The sequence below is a fragment of the Lissotriton helveticus genome, chromosome 4_1, assembly GCF_964261635.1.
Source record: "Lissotriton helveticus chromosome 4_1, aLisHel1.1, whole genome shotgun sequence".
Classification (NCBI taxonomy): domain Eukaryota; kingdom Metazoa; phylum Chordata; class Amphibia; order Caudata; family Salamandridae; genus Lissotriton; species Lissotriton helveticus.
The window spans coordinates 793,384,765-793,399,647 of NC_136063.1; the positions used below are offsets into that span (position 1 = coordinate 793,384,765).

Genomic DNA, 14,883 nt, shown 5'->3' on the forward strand with positions numbered 1-14,883 from the left:
CATTCAATTTTAAAGGTTTCCCTGTCTCCATCCTCCGAATTTCAGTGTCTGCATTTGCACCACTCAGCCACAGTAATGCATCAATATGCTTTAACTGTCTGGGGAAGCAATGTCCATCCTCATGTGCAGGGTTGAACAAGGGACATCCAAAACAAATCCTACTAGTCCTAGTATAAAAAGGCTGATAACATACTACCATCGTTCATGTGCTATAATGCATGCACAAGAATCACACATGGAAATGTAGTGCAAGTTTTGAATTTTACACCACAGTGTAACTTCACACGAAAGGAGCCACACCTTGACAAAGAGAACATGGTCTGGTCAAACTACTGATTCACAAAACATGGTACGCTGCCACCACTTCATGTGATACACCCAAGGCATGGCCAGCAGTCCAATGAACAGTTAAGAGGGTCTCTTTGATGTTCCCCTCCAGGTCACAGAAGTGGGTTTGGAACTCTCATTACCGGGTACAGGTCTGGGTCTCTGCACACATGATAGACTAGGGTGACGGCAGGGCCGAACAAAAAGTCAGGACACCAGTTTCAAATGAAGTCGGGCACTTACGGCAGGGGTACGCATTCATTTTCCATGCAGGGGACGTAAAGGAAAAGGCTCAATTGAATGAGGAAGGTATGGTTCCTCATTCAACTGAGCCTTTTCTTTTTAGAGTTCAATATGTGATAATAGTCTTGGTGGAGTGGTACCTTTCCTAGGGTTCTCTGAAAAGCAAAAACCTTAGGCGTACATCTGCACATAGGCATCTTTATAGGAATACCTCACTTCAAAGCACTGCAATTCTGGCTCCAAGATTTTCGGGGCATCTTTAACTGCTTCTTCTAAGGTCAATTATGTTGCAATTTTCTGCCCACAAGCTTTGGTTTAAAATACTTGGTTAGCTCAGAGAATTTCGCGGTCATTTTTGCATGGAGGTCAATTAAATATTCATACAGATGTGCACTGTGACAATCTATTTGATCACTTGGTGGGCATTCAGTCAGAGATTGAGACCATTTTCGCAGGAAAATTGTGTAGTCAGATTGGGACACCTACTGTAGAAGGTAATTGTTCCCGTCTGTATAGAAGTCCATCCAGACTTCAAAGAGTGCTCGATTCTTGATGTGCACATATTGTAGTGGGTGCCTAGTCAGGCAATAGGCATCCCCTTATTCAGTACGACTCCAATTCTACATTTGTCAAACCAATGAAATCTCTAATTGTACAGTGAACAAAACAAAGTTTTGTTTTCGAAAGCCTTCCATCTCTCAAACACAAAGAACCCTCAAAAGTTTATGAAAATAAAATTCTCTACACAACCCGCTTTGGTGTTTAATACGCAAAAACAACTCAAAGGGAAGGTAATCTGAACTCCTTCCTGTCTTTAATTCAACTTCTATTATAAATATTTCACTCTTCCTCAATCCAACAGGACTTAAAGATGAAAAAATGACAATGTATAGAAAGTGCTGTCCGGTATTGTTAACAACCAATAAACATCACAGAGGAGTGCTATAACAGACACTCTTACTTGTCAAGATAAAAAATGAAAAACCTAACAAATGTGGACTTTATTGACAGGCTAAGTACAGTATATAAACGTACAACTGATTCATGTAGCTAAACAGTTTCATTCCTGTTCAATACTATACAGATTGGTTCCACTACTTATGGCCAATAAGGGGACCGCTAATTTCTGGTAATGTCTCATCATATCATAAGACTTTGTAGTGCAGCCAGATACTTGCATGATCTGATGGGTTGGCCTTTTCAGACCAATAATACTTCAACTACATTCAACATTGACTTCATGTAAAGTATGTTTGAGGTAGGAAAAAGATCAGCTGTTTGTAGAATCTCTGAAATCATATACAGCATAACATTTCCTGTGTTTGAACCTTGAGGTTCACGTAGCTTGCACTAAATAAATTACTCAAGGCTACACTCTCCAGGGTGGCTACCAAGATTTAGAACTTCCATCCACCATATCTCATATTACAGAACTCGGATTTTCCAGTATAACAAAACCACTTTTTGACTCAGCCTTTCAGCAAAGTGCATCTTTGTTTCATCAAATATTTTATGTCACTTTGTTTTGACTGCCATGATTATCGATGCACCTTAGATTCAGTGACACTGAATTGAAGTTCAGATGTTTAACTACATTAATGATATTATCCCTGCACTATACATTCCCCACATACCTCTGTTGGTATCACTTTTTTGCAGGTCTAGACATTAAAATACTGCTGCCGATTACGAAAGACAAGCAATCTCTTAACCGTACTCACACATTCAAGCCAAACATGTCTTTTACATATTTTCTCTGAAGCAGACAACAAAACATATTTTGTATACAACAGCTAATGCAGCCAAAATGTGTCAGAATCCAAAGTAGCACAAACGAACTTAGCAAAGATTACATTTTCTGATATAACCCTGCAAAAGCACAATTATATAGCAAATGTGGATTTTACAGCATTGCATGAAGAAAACAAATAACACATTTATTAAAAAAACAGCATTCCTTACAACACACTGTCCCAATAAATGAAGACTGCTTAATATAAGCAATTGATGAACCCACTTATAGCACTTTTATCAGGCAGCCGGAAATTTGCTAAATCATTGCTTTACTTTGTCAAACAAACGTGCATCTGTTGCAACAATATACTATTAGCTAGTTCATAAAGAGGGAATAAAATACCTTTGTTCTTGACTGAACTTGTTCTTTGCACAAAAGACATTTCTTGACTCTTGGAGAACATAAAGAACACGTAGCGATATGTCCACATGGGCCAAAAAGAGTATCTCTTTTCATATCAGAACACACCATACATTCTTCCAGCGTTTCCGAGTCACTGGTCAGCGATGGACTGTGAGAACCCACCATGCCACTAAGAGAAAAAATATGTAATTATTAATTCATGAGAAAGAAATCCTACATAGATTATAGAAAAACTGACTTTGTTTCGAGAAAGTATTTTTTTTTGTACTTAACTCCTACGAAATATAAATGTAAACATGTTTTAAATGAGCAGGCGTGCAATACAGAGTATGCATCAGCATTCAAACCAAGCTGCTCATTCCTTCTATCAGTAGTTAAAGCTATGCAGAAAAAGTGGCACATTCAGTTTTATGTGACAGCTTTGACAGACGTTAATGTCCCTAGTACTGTTTGGAATGCTTGCTACAAATGGGGAACTCAGTATTATCGCTGTGCCTTTGTTAACATTACTTATTTACCATGTCATTTATACAATGGCTAGAGAAACCAACACAAAATGTTTATGGTAAGCAAATACCGTGCTGCATCCTGGAGGTTATTCACACCCTCACCTGTTTTGAAAGTTTAAAAAGAATGGCAGAGCTTTAACCTATCTAAAGTAGGATGGACTCTTTATTATGCATCGTAGACTGAAAATGGATGGTCCATAGACTAGTAAATGACTTAAAGAATAGGTTATATTTACATCACTTAAGAAAACTCTAAAAAGCTTAGAAAAGCAAGGAGATGAAAGTAGAGCACTGTAACTATAATAATATGCTGGATTTCCACAATGCAGGCATGACAATAATTTGTTCAGCACACGAGGGGAAAATCATTAGAAATAGTCCAGTACAAGTAAGTGGAGGACATATGGCAGAGTTGAGGAATGATCGGTGGATAGAGGAACAATGACGTACCTGAATTGGAAGTGTTCTGTTACTGTAAATACTATAATTTGAACATTTTACTTAAGTAACACTTTTGAATGGCAGCCCTCTTGGCTGGGGTGGGAGCTTTCAAATATAATATGCTGAAGGCAATCCCACAGGTCTGCTCTATTAGCCTGTCGCTTTTTGTGAAAATGTAAATCGCATCACTTAGGGTGGCATGACAGGAAAGCTTAGTGACAAGTGCTCTCTGCTGCCCATAACCAAAGCTCTTCAAGATGTTCAGGACAAGAAAACGGAAGACTGCTGCCTTCTATCAATCCTTAGCTGGGAAACGACCACCAATTAAAGAAATGATGGGCTAGAGCACTCATTTCGGGACTTCACCTTCGTCAAGAACTGAAAAGAAATATCAGAAAACCAACTATACCATGACAATAAAAAAGTCAGGAATTCGAAGTTGATATAGAGATTTAAGAATAGGAGCGAGGAATGCCCCGAACAAGAGACACATCATCATTATCATCATATTTAGGGCCGGTGTAATCCACTGTGAGCTAAGATGGATACTAGAGGGTCACAGTGACCTCAGACACACCCATTCTGCAGACCGTGGTGTCTGTTCTGTGGGGCCCGGTACTCTTCAGGTGGGGGCAGAGGACAGCACTGTCCAATGCGCTTCTGAATCGGATAATGGGTCAGATAAACAGGCACTGAATTTACCAATAATCATCGCTGCAACGTGTGTATAAGTTTCCTTCTCAAATAGTAAGAGTTGGCGGGTGTTTATAGGACATGTTTATATGTGTACTTTATGTATGGTGTGAAATGTTTTGCATAAACAATGACAATACTTTACAGAATTGAATACAGTGCTGTAGTAGGTGCACGTAAGGTCCTTATCTGTGTACAGAAGTATTTCTTGCATTGGACACAGTGCAGCAATGTGTACAAGAGCTAGACATAAATAGGGGCGTGTGAAATTCACGTATATTGCTTTCGCGTAATTACAGCTAAATTATATGAAATGTAGTCAGATATGTGCAGTACTGCAGCATGAAATGTATCCACATGTCAATTTTCGGTGGGAGGATGCATTTAAATGTGATCACCTCAAATAGCCACCTGCATTCTGTTGTTCAGGTGTGTTCACGGTACATTTGTACTGTGAATGTTGCATAATAACACGCAGTGGCATAATGGCATAATTTAGGAATTTTGGTTAACAAGCGTAAAGCAAAGTAAAAAACATTACGCAAGCATAATTTCTATTGCACACAGGCAGATATGTAACATCACAAGCCTCAAACAATTTTAGACCTTTTCTAAATGATATTGTTAAATGATAGCTTTAGGTACTGGGATGTGCTTACATGCCGCACTGCTTGACGGTCACTTGTAAAGGGGACTCAACAAGGCCTGGTGTTGCTTTCTGCAGCAAGGCAAGTATTTGTCATCCCTTTGGAAGACAAAGGATTGCTAGATATACTTAAAAGTCACACTCCTTTAGAGCTGTATGTAAAACTGCTTCTTTGTACAGGTTTATATCAACAGATTGTATGCCATCGCAAACAAATCTCTACCTGCTATATTCCTAAAACACTGTATGAAAAATTGACCTTGACAAACTTTCAATTATTCCCGTCCTCATTTATTTTGAATGAATCTCTCCTTCCCTTCTGCATGCCTCATGTATATAGACCACTCTACAGTGCATGCCTGTCTGCCTTAAATTCTTTATTTGAAACCATATCGCTGCAAACTGTCTACTATTCTCAGATAGCCCCTCCAATGATCACACCTAAGTCATTAATCTACTACAAAGAAACTGGAGTGAAGGCACGGAATGGTTTCTTTGAGAGCACAAGATCAATCCCAATAACCAGTGGTTTGATCACTACCTTGCATTTTATTCACTGTAAAGCACTTCAATGCCTCATTAGGGGCAGTAAGCACTATATGAATGCAATTTCATTATAACAGAATACAATAAAGTTCTCCTTCGGGAAAAGGGTGCCAAATGGCTGGAGACAGTATCCAAAGATCACTGTTCCTCTTGTGAATTAAAGGGACTGGGACAACGGTGCTACAAAAATGTTACCAAATAAACCTCTTGGGTTTAAAATAAAAAAATTAGTTTAGGATTCTGACCAACACTTCCCAAATAAAAGCCCTTTTACAAGCAAATACATGCAGCAGATCCTGAAAAGTTTAGAATATGGATTTTTACATAGCATTACTTGCTAGCTTGCTTCCACTGCTAATCACAGTAATATCATAGAATACCACTATCCAATTCAAGGATAACCATTTATTTTTAAAGCAATTTTTATTTGCATGTAACAGCACCATTCAATGCGTCATATCAACAAAGTATATGTACATTGACAGAATGCTCGCCACATAACCAGTGCTATCATACATCATACAGAATTCAGAGGAAGTCTTGGTTCTTTCCATTCACAAGCAAGAAAACCAGAACAAACGAGAACATGCAGCAATAATAGTCTGTTGAATACTCACACAACTAGAGCAAGTCCTTTACAGCTTGGATCTACATCGTTCTCACTGAAGCTTAGTATTACATTGCAATGTCAACAAACACCATTATGTTATCCCACAGAAAAACATCAAAGGGTGCATTATATAGCGGTCATCCCGCTTTACTTGGTAACGTCTGGGCTTTCCAGTGCATGACTATGACTCTACGTGCAATCAGCAACGCCAGATCAATGAGCCTGTTTGCAGCTTTAGCAGCTTTGGGCATTTAAACAGTCCCAACAATGAGTCCTCCAAAGTGCACACATCTTCACAGCCAGTCATCTCTGTTAATGCAGTAGAAACTACTTCCCACAGTGTTGCAGCCTCTGGCCCGCTCCAGTACATATGCACCATAGCGCACTTAGAGAGTATCCAAACATTTGATAAAGTTTCACTGGGTTAAGGGCGGCCCTGTGAAGGATATTATGCTGGATATATTGGAAGTTCGTGCTCTGCAACACTAGGAGCAATTTTTACCATTCTTTCTGTGTTAATTCTCTTTCCCCATCCACTTCCCACCATCTGCATGTCGCAGCTAGCGGATCATGCGTGGTGTACGCTAAAGGGTAAACAAACCATGTGAGGAGTCCACGACCACTAGTATGTAAAGTGTTTGCATCAGAGGGTTTTGGTCAGGCTCAGTGTCTGATGTCCTACAAAATCACCAAAGCAGCTAGCAAACTGCCATGAGCTAGAAAATGACATGCGGGGAGCTCATGTTCTTCTTGTAATCGATAACAATGTAGGAGTGCTCCATCTTAGAACAATACACAAAGCGTGCCTACTCCTACTGCCTCCCAGGTCTCTATACCCACCCTGCCCCACATGTCACTAAATGAAGTGATAGAGCTCAATGTCAAGGTTGGAATGGCACTACGCAAAAGCCATGCTCATATCGGCCCAATTTATCCCTTTCCCTGTGCATTTTTGCTTGGTTTGCACAGAAATCCACACAGCGTAGCAGCACAATGAGCTGGGCATGTCTGCTCAGTAAATCCGTTAATGCACACTGCTTTGCATAGTCAGCTAGGGTCTCAGCCTCTAGTGTACTCAAGGACATCTTGATGTGAACCAGGTCCTTTTGCAGATCAGCTGCCATCACTACAACTGCAAATATACAATGGCCCCCGAGGACAACGTTCCTTGCCTCCCAGTTTATTGACTTAGAAGTACCCCAGTTTACAGACAATTATTGGGAGAGGGACTCGTCTGTTGCGTCTTGGAAATCCTGATCTTTCAACATAGCAGGCTTCAACCACCAGGTGGGGACCAGCGGCTGTGGCGCTCCCCATTTCAACTGTATCTGCAGAGGATTATGATCCTTCCTAAATATTCTGCTCCTGTCACCAGAAGTCTGGTAGCTGGGTCACAAAGCATGCGGTCTAGTAGGACATGCAAATCATGTGGGGGAATTATAGGAGAAGAAATGCGTTACTTACCTGTAACAGCAGTTATCCAGTATTGGTATCTTTCATAGATTCACATGCCTAAATCATTCCCCGTCGTCGGGGTGGGAGTCCCCGGTAAATAAATATAGTAATGTCACATGGACATATACTTAGTACTAGGCCAGAGGCCTCACATTAGTAGCCTATCTAGGTCCTTATGTAAAAAGGACCAAACTTTGGCCAGTAGCCAATCAGCTCCTATCACCCTCCTGACCTTCCTGGAAGGAGCCCTTGTCCCTCAGATTTTCGTAAGCACCGTGCCAAGTAGTACCTACTGAGAAGACTTAGGTGAGCCTTTCCAGGGGAGGCGGGTGGGTTGCATGTGAATCTATGAAAGATACCAATACTGGATAACTGCTGTTACAGGTAAGTAACGCATTTCTTATCCAGTATTATGGGTATCTTTCATAGATTCACATGCCTGAATCAGAATAGCAAGCAATAATGAGCACATTTCTCACATACATCTTGAAAGACATAATAAACTTATCATAAGTTGTTACACAGTTTACATGATACTCACAACCTGATAAGAAATATGCGGTAAATTACCTGGAAGGTGGGATGATAGGAAGAAGGCTCACCTCTAATGAAATAGATGACGTAGGACAGCCTGTCCTACTGCTGCATCCTTCATAAGTTCAGAATCCAAGCAGTAGTGCTTGGTGAACGTATGCGGCGTCTTCCATGTCGCCGCTCTGCAGATGTCGACAATGGGTACCCAAGCAAAGAGCGCCATGGAGGTGGCTATCGCTCTAGTGGAGTGTGCTCGAACCTTTGAAGGCAGAGGATGGCCCGCCTGTTGGTGACAGAATGCGATGGCCGCTGAAATCCATCTGGAAATGCTCTGTTTTGTCAATGCTAGGCCTTTCCTAGGCCTGCTAAATGCAACAAACAATTGGTTAGACTTCCGAAATTGCTCAGTCCTGTGTATGTAGAATTTGAGACATCGCTTGAGGTCCAATGAGTGCAGAGATCTTTCAGCCGCAGATGATGGATTTGGGAAGAACGATCTCAGGACAATAGGTTCATTGAGATGGAAAGAGGACGGAACCTTTGGTATAAATTTTGGATTAGTCCTTAAAATGACCCTGTCATTCTTAAACTGGATAAAAGGGTCTTGCACAGAAAAAGCCTGCAGTTCACTCACTCTCCTTGCTGACGTGAGTGCCAGTAGTAGAGCCGTTTTCCATGACAAATATTTAAGATCTGTTTTGTGAATTGGCTCGAACGGGTGTTTCATTAGTTGAGCTAGTACCACGTTTAGTTGCCATGTAGGTGGTGACGCTCGTACTGGAGGGAAAGTTCTGAATAATCCCTTCAGAAACTGCTTGACCAGTCTGTTGGTCCATAGTGAAGCGCCACACGAAGAACGTCTAAACCTGGAGATGGCCGCCAGATGGACTTTTATTGAAGCGTGTGCCAGCCCTGAATTGGCTAGGTGGAGCAAATAGGGCAGAATTTGTGCTGGAGTAGAAGTGAACGGATGCAATTTCTGAGCCCTACACCACAAACAGAACCTTTTCCACTTGAGGGAATATGTCTTATTAGTACTTTCAGCCCGGGCCCGGGCTAGAACGACTCTGCATTCCTGTGGAAGATCTAGGTTCTGGAACTCTCTGAACTCAGGAGCCAAGCCGATAATTTGAGAGATGTTGGATCCGGATGTTGGACTTGTCCCTGGTTCATTGTAAGGAGATGCGGGCATGTCCTGAATAGAATTGGAGGTTCCAGCGATAGCAGGTGTAGTTCTGTATACCAGTGCTGGCGTGGCCACGCTGGGGCTATCAGGATCATGGTACAACTCTATGCTTTCAATTTCCGGAGAACCCTTGGGATTAGGGGAAACGGTGAAAAGGCGTAAGCAAAGGTCTCGCACCATGTCATCGAAAAAGCATTCCCTAGGGATCTTTTCTGGGGAAGCCAGCTTGCGTAACTTTGGCATTTCGCATTCATTTCCGTCGCAAAGAGATCCAGGTGAGGCTTGCCCCAACGGGAGAACACTGGGTCGAGCGTCTTCTGGTCGAGCTCCCACTCGTGGCAAATTGAGCGCTGTCTGCTTAGCGAGTTTGCCAGGATGTTGTCTACTCCTGGGACATACTCTGCCCGCAGAGAAATGTTGTGCTGGAGTAGCCACCTCCAAATTTGCTGAGATTCGCGAGACAACGTCTTGGATCGAGTACCTCCCTGTTTGTTTAGGTAGTGCATTGTGGTGGTGTTGTCCGTCCTCACAAGCACTGGGAAGCTCCTGATTCGGGGTAGAAATGCCCGAAGAGCTAAGCGTACTGCTCGTAACTCTAGCAAATTGATGTGGAGTCGTTTTTCTGCCACTGACCACTGACCTTGTACTTGCAATTCCTGAAGGAACGCTCCCCATCCTTCCAGTGATGCGTCCGTGGTTATGACATAAGGGGAGACTGGGAGTAAAAAAGGAAGGCCTTTGTTCAAGTTGTCGCCCAGAAGCCACCATCTCAGAGCCTTTTTCATGACCTGAGTGATCTTGACCCAGTCGTCGAAAGATCCTGTACTTTGGATCCACTGATTTGTTAAAGCTTCCTGTAGAGGTCGCATGTGGAGACGACAATGCGGAATGAGAAATATGTTGGAAGACATCATTCCTAGCAACGACTTGAATAGTCGAACCCTGACTCTCTTTTTGGTCTGAATTTGGACGGCCAGGTTTCTCAGCTTGACCTGACGTTCCCTGGAAGGGAAGGCTTTCTCCTGTTGTGTATCCAATGTCGCTCCTAGGAAATTGAGACGTTGTGATGGACGTAGATTTGACTTTTCCTGGTTGAGCGTTAGGCCTAAGTTCTCGAAGAGACGAAGGCAGGCGGTAGAGGATTTGGCCACGCCTGTTCGAGTAGGAGCCTTGACAAGCCAGTCGTCCAGGTAGGGAAAGACTTGATGATGATGCTGGCGAAGGTATGCTGCTACCGGAGACAGACACTTTGTAAAGATGCGCGGAGCTGACTTCAGGCCAAATGGTAAGACTCTGAACTGGTAGTGCCTGCCTGCCACTGTAAACCTCAGGAATTGTCGATGACTCTTGTGAATGAGGATATGAAAATAGGCATCCTGGAGGTCCAAGGATACCATATAGTCTTTTGAATTGAGCAGGTGTAATACCTCCTGAAGGGTAACCATACGAAAAGACTGCTTCTTGAGGTATTGGTTTAGGTTTCTCAAATCCAGTATCGGTCTCCACTGCTTCTTCTCCTTTTTTCTGATCAGGAAGAATCGGGAGTAGAATCCTCTCCCCTTTTGTTCTCGAGGAACTCTTTCCACTGCTTTTTTCTGAAGCATTAGCAAGAGTTCCTGTTGAAGTATGTTTAGATTTTTGTGTTGCGCCGGACATGGTGGATTTGGAGGAGGATGCTCGAGAAATTCCAGAGTGTGTCCGAAGCGGACTAACTGCAACACCCAACGATCTGTAGTAATTTTCTTCCAATTGTGAAGGAAGTTGGTAATTTTTCCTCCAACTACGAACTGTGGAGAAGAGGTGGAGGCCAGCTGGAGAAAGCAGTCATTGACGTCTGTTATTGTCTTTCTTTCCTCCTCTTCCTCGAAAGGACGACTTGTTATATGAGGATTGTCCTTGTTGTTGTTGCCTCTGCTGATATTGAGGTTTGTACTGCTGGGAAGAATTATAAGAGGACTTGTAACCTTGATAGTTGCCACGAGACTGTTGTCCTCGACCTCTGGAGCCTCGAAAGGAATTCTGCTTGAATTGTAGAGTGCCTAGGGCTTTCGCCGTTTCGGTATCCTTCTTAATGCCTTGCAGCATGTCATCAATATGTTCACCGAAAAGGCGCTCCCCATCAAAAGGCATGTCGAGGACTTTGGCTTGCACTTCAGGCCGGAATGCTGTGGCTTTAAGCCAGCCCTGGCGCCTTAAAACTGCTGCTCCCGCCAATTGACTGAACCCTGTGGAAGCAATATCCAGGGCCACCTCTATCATCTCTGAAGCAGAGCGTTCACCCTCCAGCAAAATCTTTTTAACCTCGTCTTTCTGGTCTTCTGGAATCGCCCCCAGATATGGGGCTATATCTGCCCATATCTGTCGATTATAGCGCCCTAGTAAAGCCAGAGAATTTGCAGCCCTGATTGATAGGGCGGACATGGAGGAAAATCTCTTGCCAATGGCATCAAGCTTTCTTCCTTCTTTATCAGGAGGAGCGGTCATGGTCGCTGACGGATTGCTGGACTTCCGCTGAGCGGCCTGAGATATAACTGAATCAGGTTTAGTTTGACCAGTCAAACATGCGGGTGCAGTGTCTGGGGCTTTGTATTTCTTTTCAAGTCTAGCCGGCACTGGATTGAGAGAGAGAGGAGTTTATTATTTTTTGTCCTTGCTCCCATATATAATCGATTACTGGAATGGAGCGAGCTGATCTCTTGAAGGGTTCTTTGAAATCATGAAGAAAACAGTCCTTCGTTTCCGATGCTATTTGGATGTTGAATCTTGCAGCCGCTCTTCCTACGATATTATGGAATCCCCCTAAGTCCTCAGGGGTTGAATCGTCCTGTACTTGGTCTGGGGATATTGGATCTGGGTTAGCATTATAATCAGAATCCATATCATCGTCATCATGTATTTCGCCTTCTTCATCCTGGGCCCCATCAATTCCCACTTCTTCCTCATATTCTTCCTCATCCGTAGAATTTTGAGGAGGAAATGTCTCTTGTTCCTGATGCACATCCCGCGGGAGAGGACGCTGTCGATGTTTAGGAGTTGGTGTTTCCTGTGGTACCTGTACTCCAAAGGCAGGAGCAGATGATGGAAATCTTTGTTTATAATCTGAAATTAGAAATTGTAGGTCAGAAACAATTGAAGCTGTAAGGCACACCATAGGCTGAACAGTGGTATGCTCTTGAACTGATTCTTGAATTGTAATTTCCTCAAAATCTTCACAGTCCGAACTCTCATGAATTTTGATGTTGAGATGAGAGGGACTGGATGCTATGGGAAACATGGACTGATCTTCTGGATCTTCCGTGTCTAAAAACTGCGTTGGCAACAACTGTTGGACCTTGCTGGGTGAGGTCATCTCTGGTGTGACCAAACATGACGACATTTTAAAGTGTGTATATGTATACTTCAATGAGGGAGAGCCCTTGGAGTGTAAATCCTTTGACGCGGTGTCCGTTGATGGTGTAGCGTCTACTATTTTTGATGTTTCAGGTGTTTTCATTGTCATTGATGTTTTTGTCGACGACGACGACGTCCTCGTCGACGGCGGCGTCGACACTGCAGCATTCGACGACGACGATGCCACCGTCGACGGCGTCGTCGACGGTCTCGTCGACGACGGTCTCGTCGTCGACAGGCCCGTCGACGGTGGCGTCGACGACCTCGTCGACGACGGTGTCCTCGCCGACGAGGAACTCGTCGACGGCTGTATCTTCGTCGACGGTTGTGTCTTCGTAGACGATGGGATCTTCGTCGACGATGGGATCTTCGTCGACGAGGAAGTCCTCGTCGACGATGGGATTTTCATCGACGCTTGAAGCTTTGCCTTCGTCGATGATGAAGCAGACGTCGACGGGAGCGCTGTCAAAGGCGACGACGACGATTTTATGACAGGAATGACAGAAGATATTGACCTACCCATCGTCGACGACGTGGTAGAAGTCGATGCCATGGAGAAAGTAGACGCCGTGGATGTCGAAATGGAGACTGTCGACAACGTCACAGGCAGGCTAGACGACATTATAGCAGGCTTTTTGAATTCTGTCATCTGAAGAGAAGGCTTGACCTTAGGATGACTCTCAACAGACTTTGGCTTCTTGTGAGGAGGCGCCTCAGACTGATCTGGAGATGACTGCCCAGGCCTTTTTGAAGCGGAGTGGAAGCTCCTGAAGGAACACTCGCTCTCACCTGAGGAGACTACCTGCTCTTTGTTCTTTAGTCTCTGGAGCCACAGAAGCAGTCGCCCTTCCCTGTCCTTCAACGTCTTGACCGGGAGAGTGCGACAAATCTTACATTCCTTGGCAGAATGCTGAGGATAGAGGCAATACAGGCAATCTTCATGTTTGTCCTCTATATGTAACCTCATTTTACTACAAGAGGCACAGGGTCTAAAAAGCCCTTTTTTAGGAGTAGTAGCCATATTCACTACCAAAACTTGAAGAATAAAAGGATAAAAGGATAGAATCCAAAGATATAGGAAAAAACCTGAGCAGAGCTCAGTGGAGACTCCCTTCAGCACGACGTGCGGTAGAAAATCTGAGGGACAAGGGCTCCTTCCAGGAAGGTCAGGAGGGTGATAGGAGCTGATTGGCTACTGGCCAAAGTTTGGTCCTTTTTACATAAGGACCTAGATAGGCTACTAATGTGAGGCCTCTGGCCTAGTACTAAGTATATGTCCATGTGACATTACTATATTTATTTACCGGGGACTCCCACCCCGACGACGGGGAATGATTCAGGCATGTGAATCTATGAAAGATACCCATAATACTGGATAACTCTCTAGAGTCGGGGTGGAGCGATATCCAGCAGTCCAATGAAGACCAATGTTGCAGCCATTGAGCAAGGTGGGCCGCAGATGTCAACTACTGGGAAGGTAGGGAGTGGCGGATGAGGACGGTCGAGGTATGGATCTAGTACGCAATTAAAGTCTCCACCATGTACCCACGGAATGTGGTCCCATTTAATAAGTATTGTAGATAGGTGTGATAAGAAGAGCAATTGCACTACATTGGGGTTGTATATGCTTCCCAATAACATACCCCTGCAATCCAGTTGTCCTACAACCAACACAATGTCCCTCCGGATTAATCTCTGTTCTGATATGGTGGAAGAGGACCCTCACACAGCCCAGACCAGTGCACTCCAAGCAAATCCGGAGTATTTGGTGCAAAAGCATTGCTCTCGACAGCGCTTCTCTAGACTGGTATTCTCGCCTCCCGCCACAGGGGTCTCTTGCATTAAACCCATCTGCACGCCCCTGCTTCTAAGATACTGTTGGACTGCATGCCTGTTCCGTGTAGTGCTCAAACCACGGACATTCCACGTGATTATGTTAACTTTCGCCATCTAATTATTAAAGATTAATAGTAAGCTTCTGGGAGAACTTCAAGCTGCAGAACTGCGACCACACATTTAGGCACAGGAGCTGTATTTTGTGGAAAGGAATAGGACATCACACCGCATGACTCAACAAACTGTAACAATAGAAACCACAACACCCTTCCCAGGGCAACCCCAGAACATGTGATCGTCCAAACAAAT

The 14,883-nt window shown here is 43.6% G+C and overlaps 1 protein-coding gene across 1 annotated transcript in view; it reads right to left on the bottom strand.

Moving 5' to 3' along the window:
- MIB1 (MIB E3 ubiquitin protein ligase 1) overlaps nt 1–14,883 on the bottom strand; it is a 347,133-nt gene that overhangs the window by 69,805 nt on the left and 262,445 nt on the right. The window contains exon 17 of the mRNA XM_078687432.1: nt 2,708–2,897. Coding sequence (XP_078543558.1) covers nt 2,708–2,897 — 190 coding nt within the window. The remainder of the gene's footprint in view (nt 1–2,707; nt 2,898–14,883) is intronic.